The sequence below is a fragment of the Leptonychotes weddellii genome, chromosome 3 (assembly GCF_054177405.1).
Source record: "Leptonychotes weddellii isolate Sample4059 chromosome 3, ASM5417740v2, whole genome shotgun sequence".
Lineage (NCBI taxonomy): Eukaryota > Metazoa > Chordata > Mammalia > Carnivora > Phocidae > Leptonychotes > Leptonychotes weddellii.
The window spans coordinates 58,122,154-58,144,635 of NC_138371.1; the positions used below are offsets into that span (position 1 = coordinate 58,122,154).

Below are 22,482 nucleotides of genomic sequence, written 5' to 3' on the forward strand. Positions count from 1 at the left end.
GGAGAAGTTTGCATTTACTTCTTTGAATGTAATATTTGTTTACCTTGAGAGTATTGTTATGAGCATTGCTTTTAAAAAGAGTATTTGTGCTCTTCTAATAGAAAACAATTTTTATTTAAATCACTCTACCATTTATATATTTCCTTTCTCAGAATTTTTTATTAGAAAAGGGGAAATTAAGGGACACCTGGGTGGCTCATGGTTAAGCATCTGCCCTCAGCTCAGGTCATGATCTCAGGGTCCTGGGATTGAGCCCCATGTCGGGCTCCCTGCTCAGCGAGGAGCCTGCTTCTCCCTCTGCCTGTGGTTCTGCCTGCTTGTGCGTGCTCTCTCTCTGTCAAATAAATAAATAACATCTTAAAAAAAAGGGGGGGAAATTAGGATTCCTGGTTCAGACCATGAGAAACTCTCATTCAGCCAACAAGTGTGGTGAATAAGGCAAATATGCTTGGTTCTGTTTCCAAAAGTACAGATTCTGTGGGAATTATATACATTTCTATTGACTTGGGATATAAAATCAGTAACTAATGTGTATTGAGTGCTTCCTGTATTTCAGGCTGGGTTCTGTGTGCTGAGCACATTGTGATTCGTTCACTGCAGCCCTGTAAATGTGCCCATTTTACAGACAAGAAACTAAGGTACAGAGAGGGGAAGTAAGTTGCCCAGGTCACAAGTAGGCTTCAGATTCCGGGATCTGGCTGCAGAGCCTGTGATCCCATGTCTGTGGGATTTCTAGGAAGACAGCCCTAAATCTGTGTATAAATGATCTCAGTTTGGGATGGAAGACCAGTAGCAATCACTCGCTCTTCTACACCTCTGCATGGCGATTCCATTTTGAAGCCAGGGAACATATTCTGTACGTTTTCCCCTCTCTGCTCCTTCAATTTGAGACACAGGTCTCTGGTAAGGTTTTAGGATATAGAATAAGCAATCCTCTCGGGTGTCACGGGGTGTCAAATTAAAGCACAGTAGTGACACCACACTTTTTTTAGACTGGAAAACTTCAGGTTTGATGTAATCAATTAAAACTTGAGGACTGCCTACTCAGAGTTTAAAAGAAAATGCTTTACTTCTCATTATAGCTTCTGTGCTCAGAGGACCTGAATGTGTGACTTCCTGGTAATAAACTTGGACAGGATGCCTCGGTAAATGTAAAGGTGTCTGCTACAATACGTGATAGAAGGAGTGGCCATTTGAAAGTCACGCTCTTCCCACGGCCTAGCATTTTATTTTCCAGTCTGATGTTCTGCCATACTGTCAGGAAGAGCTTAGGTCTTTGTCTGGCAAGTGACTAAGTCTGTTTGTCTGGAATTAATGAGAGGCACTATTCTAAGAAGAAATTCATATAAAACAGGTCGCTTTGGGGTGGTCGCTGCAAAATTATTTATCCTAGGATTCTTTAAAATAGTGACCACTCTTAATGTGCTTTTAAAATGTTGATTTCAGAACATTTGCTTTCTGAAGAACTTTGTAGAAGCATACCACTGCATTATATTATTAGGTAGTTCTTACGCTCATTTTCTTACTTTTGCCTTTTAACTGTTAGTGTGTGTGTGTGAATGTGAATGTGAATGTGAATGTGAATTTCCATTCCTAGTTTTTCATAACAAATTTGATATTGAGCTAAATCAGCCTAATACTTTAGAAGTCTAGAAAGTTATCATTACATCTATCTCAGTGTATCTGAGACCATCCTAATCAAGCTTATGTGTGCCTTGGGTTTTTCACTGTCTGAGGCACATTGGTATGACTTTGGATAGTGTCTCTATTTTTTGGGAGGGAGATTATATCCTTAGTCAGCCTTTGAGAACATCTTGAACTTCAGTCTGCGTCTTGGACATTTAGGACTAAAACTTCTGCCAGGAAAACACGCAACTAGATTTAACTTGCTTCCAGTACTCTGGTGTTATTCTCAAGGAGCCAGGGGAAGGTGCGGGTAGTGGTGAAGTTGTGCTTTTTTGTGTGTTTTTTTTGGTGGTGAAGTTTTTATTCCCATAGCTGCTAGGTTCTTTTGTTTTCCTTCTGTGCTCTAGCTCTGGTGAAATGCATTTCGATGGGGGATGGAGGAATGGGGTGGAGGGAGTATTTCTTTTGCTAGGAGGGGCTGCTGCTTCATGCAAGGTAATGTGGGCTCCCTGTGTGCAAGGGAGGCAGCAGGCTCTGATTCATATCAGAAAGTCTCTAGCCTTGGCCTAGAGCAGGGCTCTGACATCAGACTGCTGTGGTTTCACTCCTTCTAGCCCCGTGACCAAGTTAATTAAGCACTCTGTGCCTCAGTTGCCATATCCAAACAGTGGAAAAATACTAGAGGGTTAAAGGAATTAACACACATTCCATTTTAGAATTAGGTAGCTCACATTGCTTTTGTATTGAAATGGGGGTGGGGCCCTTTAATTCTTTAGGCCTTGTGAGATCAGGGGGAAGAGGCTGTAGGCCCTCTCTCTGACTCTGCCATATCATTTTGCTCTCCCTTTTTCTTTACCCCATTGATTTCCCCCATATCACCAGGGTGAAAAATGTGCAATGCAGATCTGACCATATAATTCCCTTGCATAAAGTTTAAAACTGTTGCTGGTGGAATAAAGCCCTTAGCTCCCTAATATGGCATATGAAGGCCCTGCCTGTTTTTCCAGTCTTGTCCACCCACGCTTTTCTGCTTCCTGCTGTAAGGCAAGCTCTGTGTTAGGCAGCTACCCATGAAATGATTAATACAGTTAAGGAAGAGTGAAGCAGTACACACGAATTAAGAAGAGTGGCACACTCCGAACATAGAGTATGCGTGCAAGTGAAGATCTTTGGAGGGCATAAAGTGCTTTATAGTGAACCAAAATGTATGTTTTGACTTTCAGGAAGTTTATCATTATGTGAATCGTGGTTTAATCAATTATGCCGTAGTTTTCACATACACATTTTTTGTTTGTTTAAGTAAATAAGGACAGCAAATTAATGTAGCTCCCTGAATTTTGGGATCTTGACAAATCAAACGGTAACATTTGGTGCAACCCCTAGCATGAAGCAAGAATGCATTCAATTCTGGAAACCCAGTTATATCCACTGCATGTGTTTATCATCAGTAAGAAATACTTGGGGAGATTTCAAGCAGCTTCCCATCCTTTAACAGCTACTAGCAGTTGCCTGAGCAACAACTTAAGGAAGTCTTCCTGGGTGAATGCGATGGGGGGAATCCCTTTGCTCTGCCCGTCTGCTGGAATATTTCCCCAGCTGTGCACATTAGCTGCATGGGGCACACGGTTGAGCTTTAAGGAGGAGGGTCTAGGAGGACATGGGGCAGATGGGACTTGGTCTTCCTTCTTCCTTGCCTCCCTCCCTTCCCATCTTTCCTTCCTTCTTCTCTTTTTTCCTCCCTGCCTTTAATGGCCTGCAGTGTCGTAATTAAATTACATTTTATATATTCCCACAAGCTGCTGAGGTCTGGGAAAAACAAGAGTTGTTAGACAAAGAGCAGAGCAGTCCAGTTCAGTTCTCTGCATGATCATTTCTTCATTTATTTGTCTGCTTCCCAGAACCTGCATTTGTTATAACAAAAAACGGCCCTTCCCTGGTGAAAAGGTGAACATCAGTTGTTTGGGTTTAATGCGCCTGAAGTGGTTGATTGGCAGATTTTTTTTTTAAGGTTTTATTTATTTATTTGACAGAGAGAGTGAGAGCACAAGCAGGGGGAGGGGCAGAGGGAGAGGAACAAGCAGACTCCCCACTGAGCAGGGATTTCCCCATTGCTGGACTTGGTCCCAGGACCCTGAGATCCTGACCTGAGCTGAAGGCAGACGCTTAACCGTCTGAGCCACCCAGGCGCCCCGGTTGGCAGATCTTTCCTGAGCTTTTGTTGTGCTGCAGGCCTAGCCCTTGGGGCAGATACGATGGTCGGCAATGCGGACACCGTGTGTACTGGCCTAAGTTTACAGTTCAGGTGAAGCCTATTAAACAGTTAACTATGGTATTTAATTTCAAAAATTTGTCAGTGGAGGGAAATGTGGGGAATCTACGTTAGCCCCATGAGGTCTAGGGTAATAGATTGTCATGGGGAATAAATCTTAAATGTGCATGGTAAATATGAATGATTTGGGGAAAGGTGTTTTTGATCAGTAACATATTAGAAGGTACTACATATGTCATACCATAAGTTAGAGATTTGTAGGAAATCTGAATAGAGTTAACATGTATTTATACTCTCTGGAATATAGATTTAACCCTTGAGTACATGGAATACACTTGAAGACACAGTAGCCAAGGACTATCTAGCTTTCTGAGTCACTAACTTAGCCTGAGCCCCCAACCAAGTCCTTTGCTGGCCATTGTATCACCTATAAAATGAGGTTCTTGGCCTCTCAAGTTTCCTTTTAACTCTAAAGCTTGTATAATTTCAATACAGAAAAGCTCTATAACCCCCACCCCCCCTAACAGAATGCCCTTCTCATAGTCTTCCCGCTTCTTTTAAAAATGGCAGCTCCGTCCTTCCATGGCATAGGCTAGGGATTGGTATTCTCTGCTCCTTCTCTTTCTCTCATACCCATCCTGCCCAGTTTGTCAGCAAATCCTCTTGCTGACCATGTCTCACCACCTCCCCTCTCATCCTGGTCTGGGCCACCATCAGCTCTTGCCTACGTTATTGAGGTGGTCTCCTAAGAGGTCCCCTTCCGTTCTCTATATGGCAGCCAGACGGATGCCGTTAAACTAAGTCGGCTTGTGTCACGCCCTTACTCAAAGCCCTCCACTGCCTTCCCATCTCAGAGTGAAGTCATAACTCATATGGTGGCCCGGCCTTACAAGATTTGGCCCCTAACATGATCTTGTTGACCTCATCTCTTCCTCCATCTTCTCCCTCACTCTATTCCAGTCAAACTGGCCTCCTTGCCATGCATGCTTCTGCCTCAGGACCTTTGCACCGGCTGCTCAATCCCAAATAGTCTTTCCAGTACCTCCCTCAGATCTTAGCTCACATGTCACATCAGTGAGGCTTCCGTGGCAATTCTGTGGTAAATTGCAGACTCCTCTGCCCTGGATTTCCTCTCTCCTGATCTCTTTTTCTTTACTGCATACCTCGGTGTACACCGTGTTCATGTTGTCGATGTGTGGTCCTAGACCAGCAGTATCACCATCACCTTGGGAACTTGATAAAAACGTAAATTCTGTGTTCTTCCACCCCTGGAGCTGCTGAATCTGAAACTTGGGGAGGAGCGGAGCCCAGCGGTATGTATGTGAAGAAGCCCTCAGGTGACTGTGATACTCACTGAAGTCTGAGAAGCACTGCTGTGTGCTGCACTTAGAGATTTTGCTTGCTGACCGTATTTACCTCTCTTTCCCGCTGCTGCCCCAACTTAAAGGTCAGCTTCATGAAGGAGGGGTTTCTGTTTTACAGTCCCAGTGTTTAAAACTGGAAATGACACTTAGTAAGAGCTCAGTAAATAGTCGTTGAATGAATTAATGAAAATATGACTATTTAGTAAATGTAGATTAAAAGAATACTGAGCAACAGAGTTGAATAATGTGATCCTCATATTTCAGTGACTCTTCAGTGTTAAGATTCTTCAGTGTGAGGTTTTCTTTATTGTAGATTTAAAAATCTGCAGATTCTTTGAAGATTGTGTTAGCTTCAACTAATCCTTCTCCAAACTTTGTGGAAGTGATGTAAATTGTTGCTTTAAATACTTGTGGCAACTGGAATTGTGCTGTTTTAATAATCTCCCGTAGGGACCATCTCTTGTAGAGTGTACAGATGGGTCATTCTAGTTTATTGAAAGCTTCTGATATTAGAGCTAGTTAAGTGGAGATTTGTATGAAAAAGACCACCTGCAGGTATATGAATATTGCATTGGAAATTTAGACTTATTAATATTTGATCTAAGTTGCTTGTGCCCGTCTTTGCAAATACGGCCAGCCAGGAGCTCCCATTGACTTCAGAGCATGCGTTGGGCTTGGGAAATGATACCTGTCTAATATACTTACCTAGTGCTCTCCTTTCAATAGCACTGTCACTTCAGCAAAGTAGGTCTTAGGGATGAGGGGACTGAGGACTGCTGAGCGATTGTGGATGCCTTTAAGGTCATTTTCAAGGTCCTAAGAGCCAATCATTCTCAGATCTCCTGACTTCTCTTGCAGGCCTTAGCTCACTTCCTTACCATTGGGCTCCCCTCACCCACCCCCGCTCTTCACACTGTGCCTTTTGACAGTTCAGCCCCCCTGGTGCTCAGTTTTTTCAGCTGCAGAATAAGGAAGGTTGACAAGACTTTCTCCAGGACCTGTCTTACATCAAAATATTAGAGTGGCCCTTCATAAGCCTCAGTCACTAAAGAAATTCTCTATCCTGTTTGAAAGCTTTCAAATCAGAGGATGGTCTTGGGCATGGAGGGGAGAGTAAGCCAAGTATCTGTCCTGTGACTACTTTTACCAGAACATCTTTACAGATATCCCGCCCTCACTGGGGAGCCAGGGAAGAATGGATTTGTGATTTGGGGATCATCTGTGGTTTTCCTTTGCTCACCGTAATTACCACATTTGATAGAAAGCTGACCACTAGTGAGTTCTTGGTCATGCCTGTCATTGGACTTGAGAAAGCTGGCTCGTGCCTGGCACCTTTAGCACAACTGGCCTGGGATTACTGCTCCAGCCTTCTCCTGCCTTCTGCTGGTGCCCCACCAGGTATGGCTTCTGGCTCCACTTGTCACTGGGAATTCACCTGCTTTGGTGAAGGGTTCTGTGGCTCTCACATAGACGGGCAGATGATCTGCGGTTTGCTGTCATCTTAAACTCGTGTTCTCCTTCACGCTTTGGCTAATTGATCGCATTAGTCAGCTGAACTGTGAACCAGATGTGAATTGACATCAGCCAACACTTACCTTCTGTCTTTTTGTCCCTCTTAAGCCTGGGTTGTCCCGAGTGGGAGAATGGGGAGAATGAGGAGTTAGGGAGTGAGTGGTCGCTTGTGGAGCCTCGGCACTTTTAGCAGTCAATCTCCTGTGGACATTTTCTTGTTATTCGTCTGTGGCATCATGAATGGGATGTTGATTCCGTGTACAAAGTACAAACAAGTGGCTAAGAACTTCTCCTATATGAGTTAAAATATAGCACACTTGAAGGAAACCTGTTGGTGGCAATTTTGAGAGCCTACCCACATGAAAGGCCAGTGGTGGGAAGGTTTGCTTCTTTGTGTCTCTTTTATTTGGGAAGGTGAAACTCTTCCTTTAGGGAATACAGATGTGATGTCTTCTGATTTTTTCTTCTGTTGTCAGAAAAGGACTGCCTCTCCCTTCCTCATTCATTGATGGGAAACGCGGGTTTTTCAGAGCAGCCGAGAAGTGACTCTCGGGTGCAGCCTCGGGAAATATGGCAGATGGTGTCTTCTGTGAGTGGATGCCTGGGACACCATGTTGTGGTTGGGGGCTGCAGCCTGCAGAGTCAGAGAAGGCCACTGAACACCATTTGCGTACAAGAAGGAATAAATAAGAGTTGAAAACCAGGAGTCTGACTAGAGGAAAGGAGATTGGGTGGAGAGTGAGGGTTTCAGAGAACTTGTTTTGGTTCTGTCTGGTCCCTCGTGGGGTGCCAGCCTTCCTTCTGAACAGGGCAGGTGGTGTGTCCCAATCCGTAATAAAGTAGTGATTACGAATAGTAGATAAGGTGCCAACACGTTTATCATTTGCTTAAAAGATGAGCAGATTCAAGGTTATCGTTCTAATCATCTATCACCCTCACAAAATTGCATATCAGAGGTTGAGAGAGGAATAGTGTTACAAACATCTGTGTGCTGAGAATGATACCTACCCGAAGCCTATCTTCTCTGTACCCTGGCGCTCTACTGAGCAGCTGTTACTGATGGACTGTTAATAAGTATTGTGATCATAAATTATCTTCATGTATTTTAAAAAAAGATTTTGTACAAATTGGAGTGTGTCACGTGTGTGAATTTGTTTGTGCCGCTTGACACACCCTTGAGAATCACAGGGTCAGTTCTTTGTGGGACGTGATTTAGGTTTCTAGTATTGCCCTCGTGTTTACTGGGTCATAAAATACGTGAGTGTGCACGCATAAATACTTTTTTCCTGCAACTCTCTCTCCACTACTGGAGTTCTTTGCATCTAAGAGGTGAAAGAGGGAAGCCATGGTGTTGGCAACACTTTGGGGTCATCCAGTCGTACCGAATCAGGCCATAGCACCTGCTAGGAAGACCATACTCTTGAGCAATGCTTCTCCAACTTCCCTGTGCATTACATCAGCTAGGGATCCTGCTACAATGCAGATGCTGACTCAGTAAGTCTGAGGTGGGACCCAAGAGTCCACATTTTTCCAAGGCTCCTCAGTGATGCTGATGGTTCTGGTCTGTGGACCCCACTTTTGAGTAGCAAAAGTCAAAGATACTTCTTTCTCTTATTTTCTTAGAAGTGTATTGTTCTGTCTCTGGCAGGTTTATGTGAGTGTAGCCCAAAACAGAAACTATTGGCAAAAAAAGGGAACTAAACTCTTCTTGCAGTGGTTTTTTTTTTTTCCCCCTTGAGATGCCTGTGCATTTATTTGTTTTAATTTGTGCCCCTGCATTAAAAGCCATGCTTAATACTAGAGCTGTTTTAAAAAAAAAAAATACTAGAGCTGTTTAAAACTCCAGAATTGCACTGTGTACTAAATTGTTTTTTTGCTGATTTTACTGAGTCCTTTTGGGGATTGCAGTGCCTTTAGCCTCTGATGCAATGGTTAACCCTTAGTCATCAGGAAGCATGAATTAACATGGTGGGCCTGGGGAAAGACAGGTGATTTGGAGTTAGGAAGCCTTTGGGTACAAATGCCAGAGTGCTTGACGGGCAGGAGATTAAGCAATAAGGACATTTAATTATCTCACGTAACAGAAGTCTGGGGCATTAGGTTCCAGGGTTGGTGCAGAAGCCCAGCGATATCCCAGAGGTCATGGGCTCTATCCTGCTTTCTGTTCTGCACCTCACTGTGTCGGCCAGAGCCTGTCCCCATGGGCTGCTCACTCCCAGCTTCCTATCCTCGATGGCAGTGCCCTCAACGGGCTGGGGAGTGGGCAGTAAAGGAGCCTTGTATGGTGGTTCTTCTATACAGGCAAAGAATTTCCGTGCAAGAGCTTGCACTGTATGCCCCCTGGATCTTGTGGGCCAGGACTAGGGCAGACCCTCAGATCCTCCACTGGTAAGAGGAACCAAACACCATGATTGGCTTAGAGCAGGTACGATTAATCCCTGAGGCCTGGCAAACAAAATCAGGATTCTGGCAGAGAAGAATGGATGGGTATGGATGTTGGGTAGGCAGCCAACAAGGGCTGTTATTGAGAATCTACTCTATATGTTCTGAGCTCCCCATTTTATAGCTTGTGAAACCGTTGCTCGAAGCAGTTAAGTAAATGATCAGGGAGTGTAGTTGGGATCACCCACAGGCCTGTTTGATTCCAGAGTGCCTTCTTGAGGCAGAAATGTGGCTCCTTGGTACTCACTGTGTCCTTCTTTGGTGCCTCTTTTCTGCCCTTTAGTTTCAGGGATTGCTGGTGGGAGACTCACTAGAAATGGTCAGGACCTCAGGATACGCCTCTGAGTAGGGGCCACACAATCCCACGCCAAGTGTGTCACCCTTTGGCCTCTAAAGAGTTGGGTTCCGTTCACGGTGCACTGAAGCACCACCATCAGAAGAGCGAGAAAACCACTCCTGTGAGCAAGGCGGCGTTATTTCAGGAAGGAGCTGAGCCCAGGGAGCGTTGGCAGCCATGTCCCTGGTCTTGCCACATCTTCACTTGGCCCCCTGGGATCTGGGCCCTGCTTCTTGCTCTGGGTTAGCTGCGTTCCGCTGAGCATGGCCCAGGTGCCCAGAGGTGCGGTGCCCACCCAGCGGACTGGAGGCGTCCCCTCAGCCACTTCCAAGTCTGGGTTTGCCGGCATTCCCAGCAGGCCCGAGGGGACGGCCCTGCCTGGTTCCGCGCAGCGGCGGCTCTCAGTGCCCGGAGCTCTGACGACTCTCTGAAGATGGCAGGGCTCCAGGAGAGTGAAAAGTCGTTCCTACTTCATTTATAAACAAAAATGCAATAAACAGTAAAAGTGGTGGAAAGGTTGGCTGTCATCATATGTTAAGAAAATGAAACTGGAAAACAGGGCCTTGGTCAGTGAAAGCAGCTAAAACCGCGGCGCCAGAGCATGCGGTGACCGGCAGGCCCCGCAGTTGGAAGCAATAGTCCGGCAGCCTGCCGGCTCCCAGCCGCCCGAGGACCTGTGGCCGCGGGGAGGAGGAGGAGGGGCGCGGGGGTGCTTCGCCCGTCTCCACTTGCCTTGTCGGGAGAGAGATTTTGACCAGAGGGGACTACGGTCAGACCTGCACTTGAGGAAGATGAGTCTGGATGGAATAAGCTGGATTGCAGTCGCAAGAGGGGTGCTTTTGATTCTGTAACTGCTAAGGTCTCTCCTTACCCTGGGCTGTAGTTTCCTTCCCTCACCAAGAAAGCCAGCGGGGAGAGGGCGCCTAGGAATTGCCAGCAAGCCGAGGATGACATCTTTAGTTCTGAGGACCCGGATGCTGGGCACATTAATGTATTTCTTCTATTCATGCTGTTTGGGTCATGTAACATTTGCTATTTAAATTGATATCACATGTTCCCACGTTGGCTCTCACCAGAAGGCCAGGGTTGCGTCTAAATCAAAGCTCTGGAAGCCCCGGGCTTTAAATCCCACAGGGAGTAGAGGTTATTGTGAACACCCTGAGCTTCTGGAACCGTGAGTAGGGTGCTTACCACCGGCACACCTTTTATAAAAACAACACAATAAGAACTCGGTACGGTGTTTAAAACAACCTTCCATAGTCTGCTGTTAAGAAAATATTTGCTTCTGTTTTATACCCACGGTTATATAGTTTGCATTATTTAAATCATAACGTACTTCTTTACATGCTTCTTCATTCATCCAACATTGGTGGCATGGCATTTTAAGGAAACCTGGGGGACTCAGGAAGGTTGGATGCTGGCAGCCCTGAAAATGTTCCTGGGCGTTTAGAAGCACACTTCAATTTTGCCAGTCAAGTCTTAAGAGTCTCTTGTGAGAAAAAAAATAAATAAAAAAATCTGGGAGTCAAACCAAATTGTGAAGGGATTGTTTTTGATGATATAAATATGACATTTCGGATTAACCAGGGAATCTCAAACGAGTTTTTCTGTGTTGGGTAATCACAACTTGATCTTTACTCAGGGAAGAGCTCAAGAGTTGTGGAGTATTAACCCCATTATTCCATCTTGCGTTTCCTTTTCAGTACAGAAAAATACACTGAATTTTCTCAAAAAGGAAACCAGGGCTAACTGGCTAACTCCTCTGTGAAGGGCTGTGGATTTTATCCAGACCCTCGATAACTTGCTGTGTATGTGGTCTTTGGCAAGACAATCTTTTTAATTCCTTCCTCTCCTTCAATTCCAATAGCCACTAAATCATCGTATTTTTCTAAGAATTTGTCTAATCCTTTCCACTTCCAGAGTCTCTCTAAAGGTACAGGCCCTGTTGATTTTGCTCCTGAACATCCCTGCGTGAGTCCTTTCCCCAGATTTCCTCTTTGGCTAGAGCGAGCGCCGCGGTGGTCCGGGGGGTCACGCGGATCAGGCTCACCCTCCCTTCCCTGGTTCTTAGACTCTGTAGCTGGGCTCCTCCACAGTCTCGGTGCTTCCCTGCTTTTCTAGACCGTGGCCACTGGGGAAAAGAGACTGACTCAAGCAAGGAGCTGGCAGGGGGCCCCGCGTCTGTGGTGGCTCCCGCTCCCCAAGACCCCCAGCCAGCTGCTGGCAGGTCTCAAGGGATCTGATCTGTTGTAACCCGTTTTGAGTACATTTTAGGAAGCTCTGAGCCATCCAGTGTTGATTCCATTATTCTCTGGCCAAGTGTTGAATTAACCTGAGCCAATTTCTCATGTGCGACTCAGGTTCCTCCTTCTAGGTATTAGTAGCTGTTGTAGATGTTGGAGGCAGGTGAGGGTTAGGGTTGGCTCTTTACCTGCAACGCCACTCCCAGGTTTTAAGGAAATCAAGTTTCAGACTGAATTTTGCCATTCATTGGCAAGCAAGCCCCTAAAGAGTTCTCACGGTTTGTTCTGTAGGCTCAAGGAAGTTCCTGCTCTCTGTCCTTCTAGGTGAGTGAAAAATCCACGTGAAGCAGACGAATTTTGGCAAAAAATTCCAGATGCAATTTTCTCGTACATGTATACTTGGCGTGTAGAATCAAGCTAGACCTGGAACTGGGGAGGGACTTAGCTTACTCCTGGGCCTGGCTGGATTCTTTTTGTTCATGCAAGAGTGGCGAGGTTAGCTAAAATAAATATTTTAGCCATTCTCTGTGCGCTAACTACCTTTACTTTCATCTGAGAAGGCTTATTTCTCACATGCATCATGCCTGCCAACAGGTGACTGGCATTATTATTCTCCAATAATAGTCCCTTTTGGGCCTTCACCTGGCTCATACTTATTTACACTTACAGATAGCAGAAATACTTTTAGCAGCTGCTTCCGGCATCCTTAATCAAATGCGACCAGAACCTTCCGGCCCTGGGCACTCTGAGTCAGAATGCCAGTTGACCACTTGGGTCTCACGAATATAATACTGCATATGATGTATGTTAAAGTACCTTCAGTAAATTTTAGGCCTCATAGCAGCTTAGCAGATTCGTTTTGCAGGCTAAACCAGGGAGGCATAATTGCTCTTTTTTGCTTTTCCAATTTTTTTTTTTTTTTAAGCGAATCTGTTGCCAACAATAACAGAAAAGAGAGGTTTTACGTAAAGATCTTGGTATTTGGCTTGCTCTGGGAAAATGGGGACATCGGCCACGCCAGGCCCTATTCCTCTTTGGTGATTTTCTTTTCCAGTGGACTAGAAGCAGCCTGCACTGAGAATGGGCTCCTGGGGAGGGCCCAGCACTGCCTAGCGTCCCCCTGTGCTGACACTAAGTATCAAGTGCCCTTTAATGGTTGAGATTGGGCTGCTGCTGTGCAGGACCCCCTCCCCCGCCTTATTCCTGCCTGGCCCCTCTAGGTATTTGAGCCTGTTCGACCCTTGCAACTGTCACACACTTTTTCTTCTTGGCTCAACACTTGTGCTTTGCTCAGGCTGTTTCTCTGTCTGGAATGCCATGTCCTTTTAGGCTTGCCTATCCAGGTCTTAACCTCTTCTCGAAGGCCAGGTGGTCCGAGGCCCCTGTCATGACTATGACAGCCCGTAGTTCCCCTATCTACACAGACAGCACAGAGTAGCTCTGTTCATTGTTTCCTGGTCTCCCTCTCCTTGCTGGTCAAGGCTTAAAGCCAGGAAACCTATTTTTCTCATATTTTATATCTACCACTGTAAAAATGTTCATGCTTAACCCTCACCCCACTTCAAAGGCAGAGAATAGTGGCTTATCGATCGACCTCACATTTGTTGGAAAGCAGATTTATACATGGGGAAAAGAAGCAGGAGAGTGTTAGCCATATGAACGTAATATAAAATTAGCAGAACTAAGAAAGCTGGTAGGAAGGCCCAGAAGCCCCGGTTAAGTGGTTGGCGGAGCAGCATGGCCCCTGCCGGTGAGGACCATGCTCTTTCCTGGAGGGTCCGCCCACTCTCCACAGCAGGTGGCTAATACCGCAAACCCTGCAGGTCTGCCCGGGGGCTCAACATCCACGTATATACAAATAAGACTATTCCCAGAGTGACTTAATCACGTACCACAAATGAGGCAAAGGTGTTGGATGCACATCAGACTAACCACACCCTAACATAGAGGCAGCCGTGAAAAAGCCCCAAGGCACCAAGAGTCAGGATGTCAAGGATGCTGCTGTTCTTAATCGGGATGTGCAGAACGGCCTCTCCTGACCGTGCTACGCTTAGCGGGGGGAATAGCGTACCTGGACGACGACAGAGCATTGGGTGCACAGGCAGACTGTGAGGGGCCAGTTGGACGGCAGGGCTGATGATGGATCTTGGGGATAACCAGTGAGTCCTTCAGCAGGGGGAGGCTCAAGGTCTGAATTTGGGAGTAGGGGCAACTGAGGCGGGAGAGGGAAAAAGGGGAGTCAGATATGCATGTTGTGCTGAGGGATTTTGACTTTATTCTGGGGAGGAGAAGGCCTTTAAGGCCCTCTGAGGGAGAAGTCAGGTGTGTGACCGAGGAAGGCCTGGTTGCCAGGGCATGGTCCTGGAGAAAGCCGGAGGAAGGTGGGGGTTTAGGAGGCTGCCACTAAGTGGGTGGATTCAAAAGATGTGAGGGGAGCCTTTCAGTTCCTACGCTGACAGCATTCTTTCTGGTCTGAGATGCAGCTATTCCCGGAGGCAGGAAGATGGACTGGCTAACTCTATGTGGAGCCTTTGATTCCATATTGCCAGACAGACGTTTATGGTTTCTGACCCAAGTGTATCTTGTTGCACTCCCTTCGGCAGTATAGACGTGCCTCTTAGCAAATAAGGACTCTTTTCAGTGGCTCTGCCCCTCCCCGCCCTCGTTCTCACCATCCTGTGCACGCTGTCTGGACAGAATAGAGCAATTTTCCTTTTTACACACGTACCCTATGTACTTCGGTCAAAGTGTCGTCTCTCAGTACATAGAAATCTTTATGTATACACATTGGCAATCCATAGGAGCCACTTATGTATGTACTCGAGTCATAAGCGTGAGTAGATGTTAGGATTGGTATTTTCTGCTTCTAGAATTTTTGTTCTGAGCTTTAAAGACATTTAAGCATCTGTTTATGGCTTTAAAGTGAGTGTTCTAAGTGGAGGCTATGAATAAATATGTGAATCATGAAGGATATATTGAAGGGGTATTGTCCATAATAAATTGCTACTATACAACTCTTTTCAGCTGTTTTTGCATCTCTAAAAAGGTCTAATGTAATCATATGGTATTTTTAAGGAATTAAATTTAATGTTAACTATGGATTTTTTTCTGATTATATCTTTTAGGAGAGACTGGGGTGTAGAGTTGCTTCAACTGCATTAAAAAAAATCTGTTTTTCCTTAGAGCAACTTCTACTCATATTCTTACTTATTTACAGATGATACGTACTTAGGATTTTGTTATAAAAAATTTTTTTAAAGATTTTATTTATTTGAGAGAGAGAGAGCACGAGCAGGGCGAGGGGCCAGAGGGATCAGGAGAAGCAGACTCCCCACTGAGCAGGGAGCCCAGTGCGGAGCCCAGGACCCTGGGATCATGACCCGAACCAAAGGCAGATGCTTAACTGACTGAGCCACACAGGCACCCTTGTTACAAAATTATTTTAATAGAAATGGAATGTTGGGTTCATTGTTGAACTTTTCAGAAATATAAGTTAAGTTGAAATTAATATTTTTCAAAGCCGATCATGTTATCTTTTCCTCTAGCCAAATATAGTAGATGCTTACAAATAATTTAATTCACCTAGTTCTTCTGTAAGAACATGAATTTTATTTGCTCCTACCCACAGGACACTGGTTCACTGGTTCTAGAGATTTCTTTTCACAAGGCTTCATTTTTCCCTCAGAAATATAAGAATTCAAAGAGTTTTAGAGTTTGGCACATATGTGCAAATTAAATTAGCATTTTCAGAATATGCTTTTGCTCAATATTAACATGAGAGGAGCAGTTGGAACAAAGACTACATTTGTCAATTTTTATTCCTTTTACTTGTAGTTGAAATCCTGTTGAGAGTTGAGTAAATGTAAATGTAAATAAAATGAAACAGTCAATATATTTCAACTCCGGGAACTGGTTACAGTGTTACCGCATCACAGTATTGAAGGCCTAAAGCAAATGCTAATACATTTTGACCTTGGCTTGTGCTTGATGTTGTTCTTTGGTAATTGCTGTCATCCTGGCAAGTCATCAAAGGGGACCAGCAAAGAAGAATTCTAGGAGAGGAATTTGAAGGGGCTCAGGGTACATAGTTGGCTGCAGCATTTTGAGGTGTTGACTGCTTTTTTAAATTACCATTTACCGGCTTATTATTGAGCTGTCCTTGAGTTGGCTCTAGCTTGTAGGTCTGTATTAGCCTTGAGTAGCTGGTACTTATTAACTAACTTCAACTTTTAGTAAAAATCTACGCAGAAATGCATGCATTAATAATCACCGGGTATTCCTTCTCTGTGGTCACAAACGAACATCATTTTTGCATAAATACATGTGTGTATGTATATAGAGTATGCCTAATTCATCATCCTGCAAAAAGAATTTCTAGTATATAATAGATGTTAAGAAGAGTATTATTTCATTCTACAAACCATTGTATCTATACTTAAGAAAATTATCCAAAAAGCAAACGTTGGAAAAAAAAAGTCTTTGCTGACTGAGCTTTTCCCTTGTGTTGATTGCTACATCTGTACAAACCTGGGCAGTTGGCTTTAGGTACCTGGGTTCGTGGATTTGTTATTACGATTTTGCCTAAGGTGTCAGCACTGTTTAAGCAAGGCCATGAGAATGTGGAAGATGAATGTTATTATCCTTTATTTAAATCTTTTTATTGAATTATAATTAACATACAAGGTTATATTAGTTTCAGGTGTACAATATAATGATTAAGCAATTCCATACATTACTCAGTGCTCATCACCATAAGTGTAGTCTTAATCCCCTCTATTTCACCCTCCCCCAAGCCACCTTTAAAAAAAATCCACTCCCCAAACATTGATGATGTGGAATTAAAGAAGCTGGAAAATAATCATAACAAAAGAAACACATAAAAAGAAACTACATCACATACTGGTTTTACTGCTTCCCGTGCTATTTCCCACCCCCCCCGCGGTGCTATTCTTAGAAATGATTTGTTGAAATGAATCTTAGCAAAAAGCTAAGATCCTTTATATTTAGGGCTCTGAGAATGTGTTTTCATTTTTATTGAATTAATAATTTATGGTTAGTTATGATTTCTGATACCTTTTTGGTAGAACATATAATTTGGTGTGCTGAGTTTCTGGACTGGTGGGGTTGCTGACCCATCACCCATGATGGTGTTCTCTAAAGTGTAGGTTGGCGGGTGGCGGGACTGCCTTGGTGTATCCCCGAGAGAGCTTCATGGTGTTTGGAACAATTCATCATCACTGGAAAGGTCCCCAGGAAAAGAGAGGTTTATAAAGTCAGAATGTGTAAGCAATAATGTCTTACATAAAATAAGGGTGATTTTTTTTTTCTTTTAGATTTTGGGGTAAGTGCATTCTTAGCAACAGGGGGTGATGTTACCCGGAATAAAGTAAGAAAAACATTTGTTGGTACTCCGTGTTGGATGGCCCCTGAAGTCATGGAACAGGTAAAAAAAAAAAAAAAAAAAAAAAGATGCTTTGTATCACTAAATACATTAACATTTCATTCAAGTCAATCATTTTACTAGAATGCATCATATAACTAAGATTTAGTTCCCGATTGGTGGGCCTTAGCAAAGTACTATCAGAGTTGTGCATCCCTGCTGTAGACCTCCAACATGATATGGACTTCCGGGCGGGTGACCTGCCTACTGTGTAATTGTGTTTTTTCCTCCTTCTGTTCTTAGGTGAGAGGCTATGACTTCAAGGCTGACATGTGGAGTTTTGGGATAACTGCCATTGAATTAGCAACAGGAGCAGCGCCTTATCACAAATACCCTCCTATGAAAGTAATTACTATTGGAAATAATATGTCTGGCTTGAAATAGGATTTAATGGAATCTGTTCTGTAATTCTCTTAAACATAGTCATTTTTCTCTTAGACCTGAGGCGAATTAATGGAGGAATGCAGCCAAGTTAAATGTGGTCGGATGTGGACAGAATAGCTCAAAAGTGGTCCAGTTCCCGGCTTTGAAGCTCGCTTTACATTCTTAGCAGAGAGCTGTCTGAAGACTGCAATCACTTTGGCCAGTGGAGGTTGAGAACCGGGACAAATGCTGGTCACTACTCTTTTGATAGCCGAAGACCCCAGACCCCCAAGGAAAATCTAAAAATAGATTACAGCGACATCATCTTTGCAGATGGATTTCCCCCATTTTTTTTTAAATGATCTGTGACATTTCACCCCTGTGCTCACTGTGTCATGTTGGTGACTCATCTGAAATAAGGGAGCCCAGTGTTTTTAGGCAATAACCTACATTTGGATGGTGTTTTCAGATTTTTGTGATTCTTTTAACTGGCCTACATTATTATTTCACTTATTCTGAGATGGTGGTATCAGGGCTGATGGACCCAATTAGATTTTGTTTGGGGACTGAAATAGCTGGTGGAAATGATGAAGGTATTTTACAGAGAATACAGTCTGTCTTTGTTTCAACTTTTTCCTAGGAAAATACTGGAAAAATATAGGAGGATTAAGAAAAACCTGAGGATAAACAAAGTTCAATAATTTTACTGAATAAAAAGTTAATATGTTCTTATGAGGGAAAATTTGGAAGTCCAAACAAGAATAAAGAAGGAAATAAATCATTCATAATTTCATCAATCACAGAAAATCCCTGTTAAGGTCTTAGCGTAGTTCATTACATTGTTCTTTTCTCTCTGTATTTATGTACATATTTTTAACATACTTAAGATTAGGGGGGTGTGTATACATACCTATTTTGTTAGCAGAAAATTCAAAGTTGAGGTGTAAACAGTTGAACTGACCTTGTAGAGAAAAAGCACTGAAGCAACTCAGGATTTTCCCTTCCATCCGGTTTTTCTGCATTATTTTTTCTTACTTCTTGTTTTCTTTCATTCCCCACTCCTTCGTGTGTCCCACCCATCCGAATCCAAAGTCCCATTGCTAACCCCAGCCCAACGTCCTGTGGGGCTCTATTGGGACTTCACAGCTTGCCCACTTTCTTCTGTTTGCTCTTATCCTCCACAAACAATAAACTGTCACTTTAATCCTTCATCTATTCACACATCTGAAAGTGTTTGAAAGGAGTCTTGGCATGTATAACGTTTGCATAAATTAAGGCTGATTTATGCATTAATGAGGGTTATTCCTTTTATAGGTCAATAGTTTACTACAGATTCTCTTTTTTTTTTTGAACAAATAATTCTGATGTTGTGAATGAATGGAATTTTTACCTTTTTGGTTTGAAGCTGTATTTTGGTTTTGTTTTATCCCCCCTCCAGGAGCAGCGTGGCCTTTTGCTCTGGTTATGGTTTTTAGGAACTTGTATTCTGGCTAACTTGAAGCGTTCTTACTGCCTGAATTTTGCCAAGCCTTTAAGCAATATTCTATAGGTTTTCTCTTTAAAAAAAAAAAAAAAAAAGGAAATCATGTGTTACCTTCTGGGATATTGTGGATTTATTTTTAGGGTTGGCAGTGTGTTAACAGAAGCCTTGAGTACGGGCGGTTCCTTACTTATGAATGACCTGTACACATGAGTGCTCACTGCTGCTCTGGCCGCCCCCCGCCCCCTCCCCTTTCCCAGCCTCCGCTAAGCCTTTGCTGGAGCTACGTGCTCCCGGAGGCTGTGTGGGAGCCAGTTCCCAGAAGTTCTGTCCCGGCCGCTTTGGGACCTCGTTCTTCACACACACACAACAGATTTTGTAAGTTCTGTCAATGGAATAACAAAAAGGTGAAAGGGCACGTGAACAGATTCGCGAAAGGAAATGAGTACTTTGAATACACACTTTCTGGAAGGTTAAAATCATGGGAAAGCACCTCCTCCTCAAGGATGGCCCCTAACGCTTCTGTGAAACATTGAGAACTCGACTAGGGCAGAGGCTGTACTCAGATTCTGTCTTGGTGTTTGTTTCTGCTGCAGGTGTTAATGTTGACTTTGCAAAACGATCCACCCACTTTAGAAACAGGAATAGAGGATAAGGAAATGATGAAGAAGTACGGCAAGTCCTTTAGGAAATTACTCTCCCTGTGTCTTCAGAAAGATCCTTCTAAAAGGTATGTCGAACTTTGTGGATGAGTTAATGACCTGGTTTGAATCACGACAAAGCTTTGTTTGTGGCTGGGAAAAGGCTGTGTGAGGACACCTGGAAGGTACTTCTAGTTCAAGGGAAATCCTGCTCTGGCCCCTGGTTTCCAGCCTGTTAGTGGAAGACAGCATGGGTCCGAGAGGGAGAGGAGTGAGCATGAGGGAGAGGCAGAGGAAAATTTTCAGTGTTAATGAGATTCACTGTGTTTGTTAGGTATGGGCTCTGTCATCGAAGGAAATGAAATAAAACAAATCAAAAGAAATTGGCAGCGGTGCACTCAGAAACTGAGCTAATATTCTTCACTGTGTAGGTTGAGCTGACCTCTCAGGATTTGAATATCCTGCTAGCTCCAGTCTAAACCAGGCAGAGCTATTGAATTTTGCATGAGCTTCCTTTTAGTTGCAGAACAAGTTGTGCTGTTTAAAAGATTATCAGTAAAGAAGATTAAGATTTTTGCATTAGAAACATTAATCATATAAACAGAAGCAAATGGTTTGAAATTAACGTTAGCGGTTCCTCTTTATTCTTGGGTTGTTGCCCTGCTCTGTAGTGTGTCTGTTTTCTGAGTTTGTTTCTTCCTTCTTAATATCTGTGACTTTGAAATACCCCAGCTAGTGATAATATAGCCCCGTGTCTTGTATTGCTTAAAGACGAATGTTAATGACGTGAGCCACACAGGCCTTGCCCGGGTAGAGTCCCTTTGTCGAGCTTGGTTGTGTGTGGTGCGGCCCTGGTATACCATCAGCATAGACCACCTATCTGGAGAGGCCACTGGGGAGTCACTGGCCACCTCATGCGCCCAAGGGTTCGATCTGATACTTACTTTTGAAAACGTAAAAAGCTGGCTTTCTCTTCTGAAGCTTTCCTTTTCAGGGAAGGACCCTGCTTTTGGAGGGATTCCCGTCTTCTTAAATCCTTTATGAAACTTAAGCCTTTTCTCTTTACACAGTAATCTGCTGTTTGAGTAGGCAGCCATTCTCTAGATTAAACAGAGTTTCCATTATTTTACCCCATTCTTTGTAGCTACTCTCGTCATTCCTTTACATTTTACTGACTTTGCTTTGAGTCTTCTCTATATCAGTCACCATTCTCATGGAGCTAGGTCGAAAGACTGTTTGCTATCAAGCATCCTGAAATTATATATTGTAAAAGGGATCATTGTTTTGTCACACCATTAGGCTGTTTCTGCTTAAACATCTTAGTTGCCTTTTCTATTTGATTTGTGGGGCTTGTTTTTCTTCCGAAGTTATACCGATCTTTCATTGAGGTTACTTCTTCACACTCCTATTGGGTGAAAATGCTCTTAGATTCTCATTTTGTTCTGCAACACTTGTTTGTCTTACGTTTGTATTTGGTGTCGTCTCCAAACATAAATTTTTGGCATCACCAAGGAAATAATTCGATCCTCCAGAGCCCAATGAGAGAGGTACCTGTCTTCCCAGTTAGCACTGGGTTACAGCTGATGGTCTTTGTGATTCACAAACTAGTTGAGATTCCACCTAGTGGTGATGATGTGTAATGTCACATATTTCTAGCCCTTCTGGAAAAGGATACTGTAGGGTAGAATTGCTGGTGTACTGATACACAACAGTAGATTTCTTTAGGAATTTGTAAATTAGAATAAATTAGATTAGCATACATTATATTTAACAAACCGTCCTTATTTCTTAATAACCTTGAAAGTCTTCCCAGGAATTATTTATTATATGAGCTCAAATGTCAGGTTCCTACCACCCTACCGCCCCTAAAAAAAAAAAATTCTCAAAAAGAGTCTTGCACCATATATTTGAATTCTTACGAAGTCTTCCCCTCAGAGTGCTCTCTTAGTAACTTACTGATTTACAAAATATTAATAGTTTAAGGACTTCTTTTAGGTGTTTTCATTATAACATAATCTAATCTCACTATTGTGCAATTGTCTTCTATAACAAACAGAGAGTATTAGTGGTGCACCAAATTCTTGGGGACTCTTTTTTAAAAATTGAAGTATAATTAACATACGGTGTTATATTAGTTTCAGGTGTACAATATAAGGATTCAAAAACTCTATATTCATTGCTCATCACGATAAGTGTACTCTTAATCTGCATCACCTATTTCACCCATCCCCCACCCACCTTCCCTCTGGCAACCACTGGTTTGTTCTCCATATTTAAGAGTCTGTTTTGTTTCTTAAATTCCACATATGAGTGAAATCATACGATATTTGTCATTCTCTGACTTATTTCACTTAGCGTTATATCCTCTAGGTCCATCCATGTTGTTGCAAATGGGAAAATCTCATTCCTTTTTATGACTGAGTAATATTCCATTGTATATATATACCACATCTTCTTTATCCATTCATCTATCAATGGACACTTGAGTTGCTTCCCTATCTCGGCTGTGGTAAATAATGCTGCAATAAACATAGGGGTATGCATCTATCTTTTTGGATTAGTGTTTTCTTTAGGTAAATACCCAGTGGTGGAATCACTGGATCATATGGTAGTTCTAATTTTAATTTTTTGGGGAACTTCCATACTGTTTTCCACAGTGGCTTCACCAATTTGCATTCCCACTAACAGTGCATGAGGGTTCCTTTTTCTCCACATCCTCGCCAACATTTGTTTATCTTTTTGACTAGCCATTCTGACAGGTATAA

The 22,482-nt window shown here is 43.3% G+C and overlaps 1 protein-coding gene across 3 annotated transcripts in view; it reads left to right on the forward strand.

Annotated features, from left to right (window-relative positions):
- The window catches only part of STK39 (serine/threonine kinase 39), a 400,617-nt gene that overhangs the window by 83,244 nt on the left and 294,891 nt on the right, over nt 1-22,482 (forward strand). For 2 of the 3 annotated variants that reach the window (XM_081814255.1, XM_081814257.1), the window contains exons 6-8: nt 17,127-17,236; nt 17,477-17,578; nt 19,673-19,806. In XM_081814255.1, coding sequence (XP_081670381.1) covers nt 17,127-17,236; nt 17,477-17,578; nt 19,673-19,806 — 346 coding nt within the window. The remainder of the gene's footprint in view (nt 1-17,126; nt 17,237-17,476; nt 17,579-19,672; nt 19,807-22,482) is intronic. The other variant, XM_081814256.1, reaches the window with a different exon arrangement.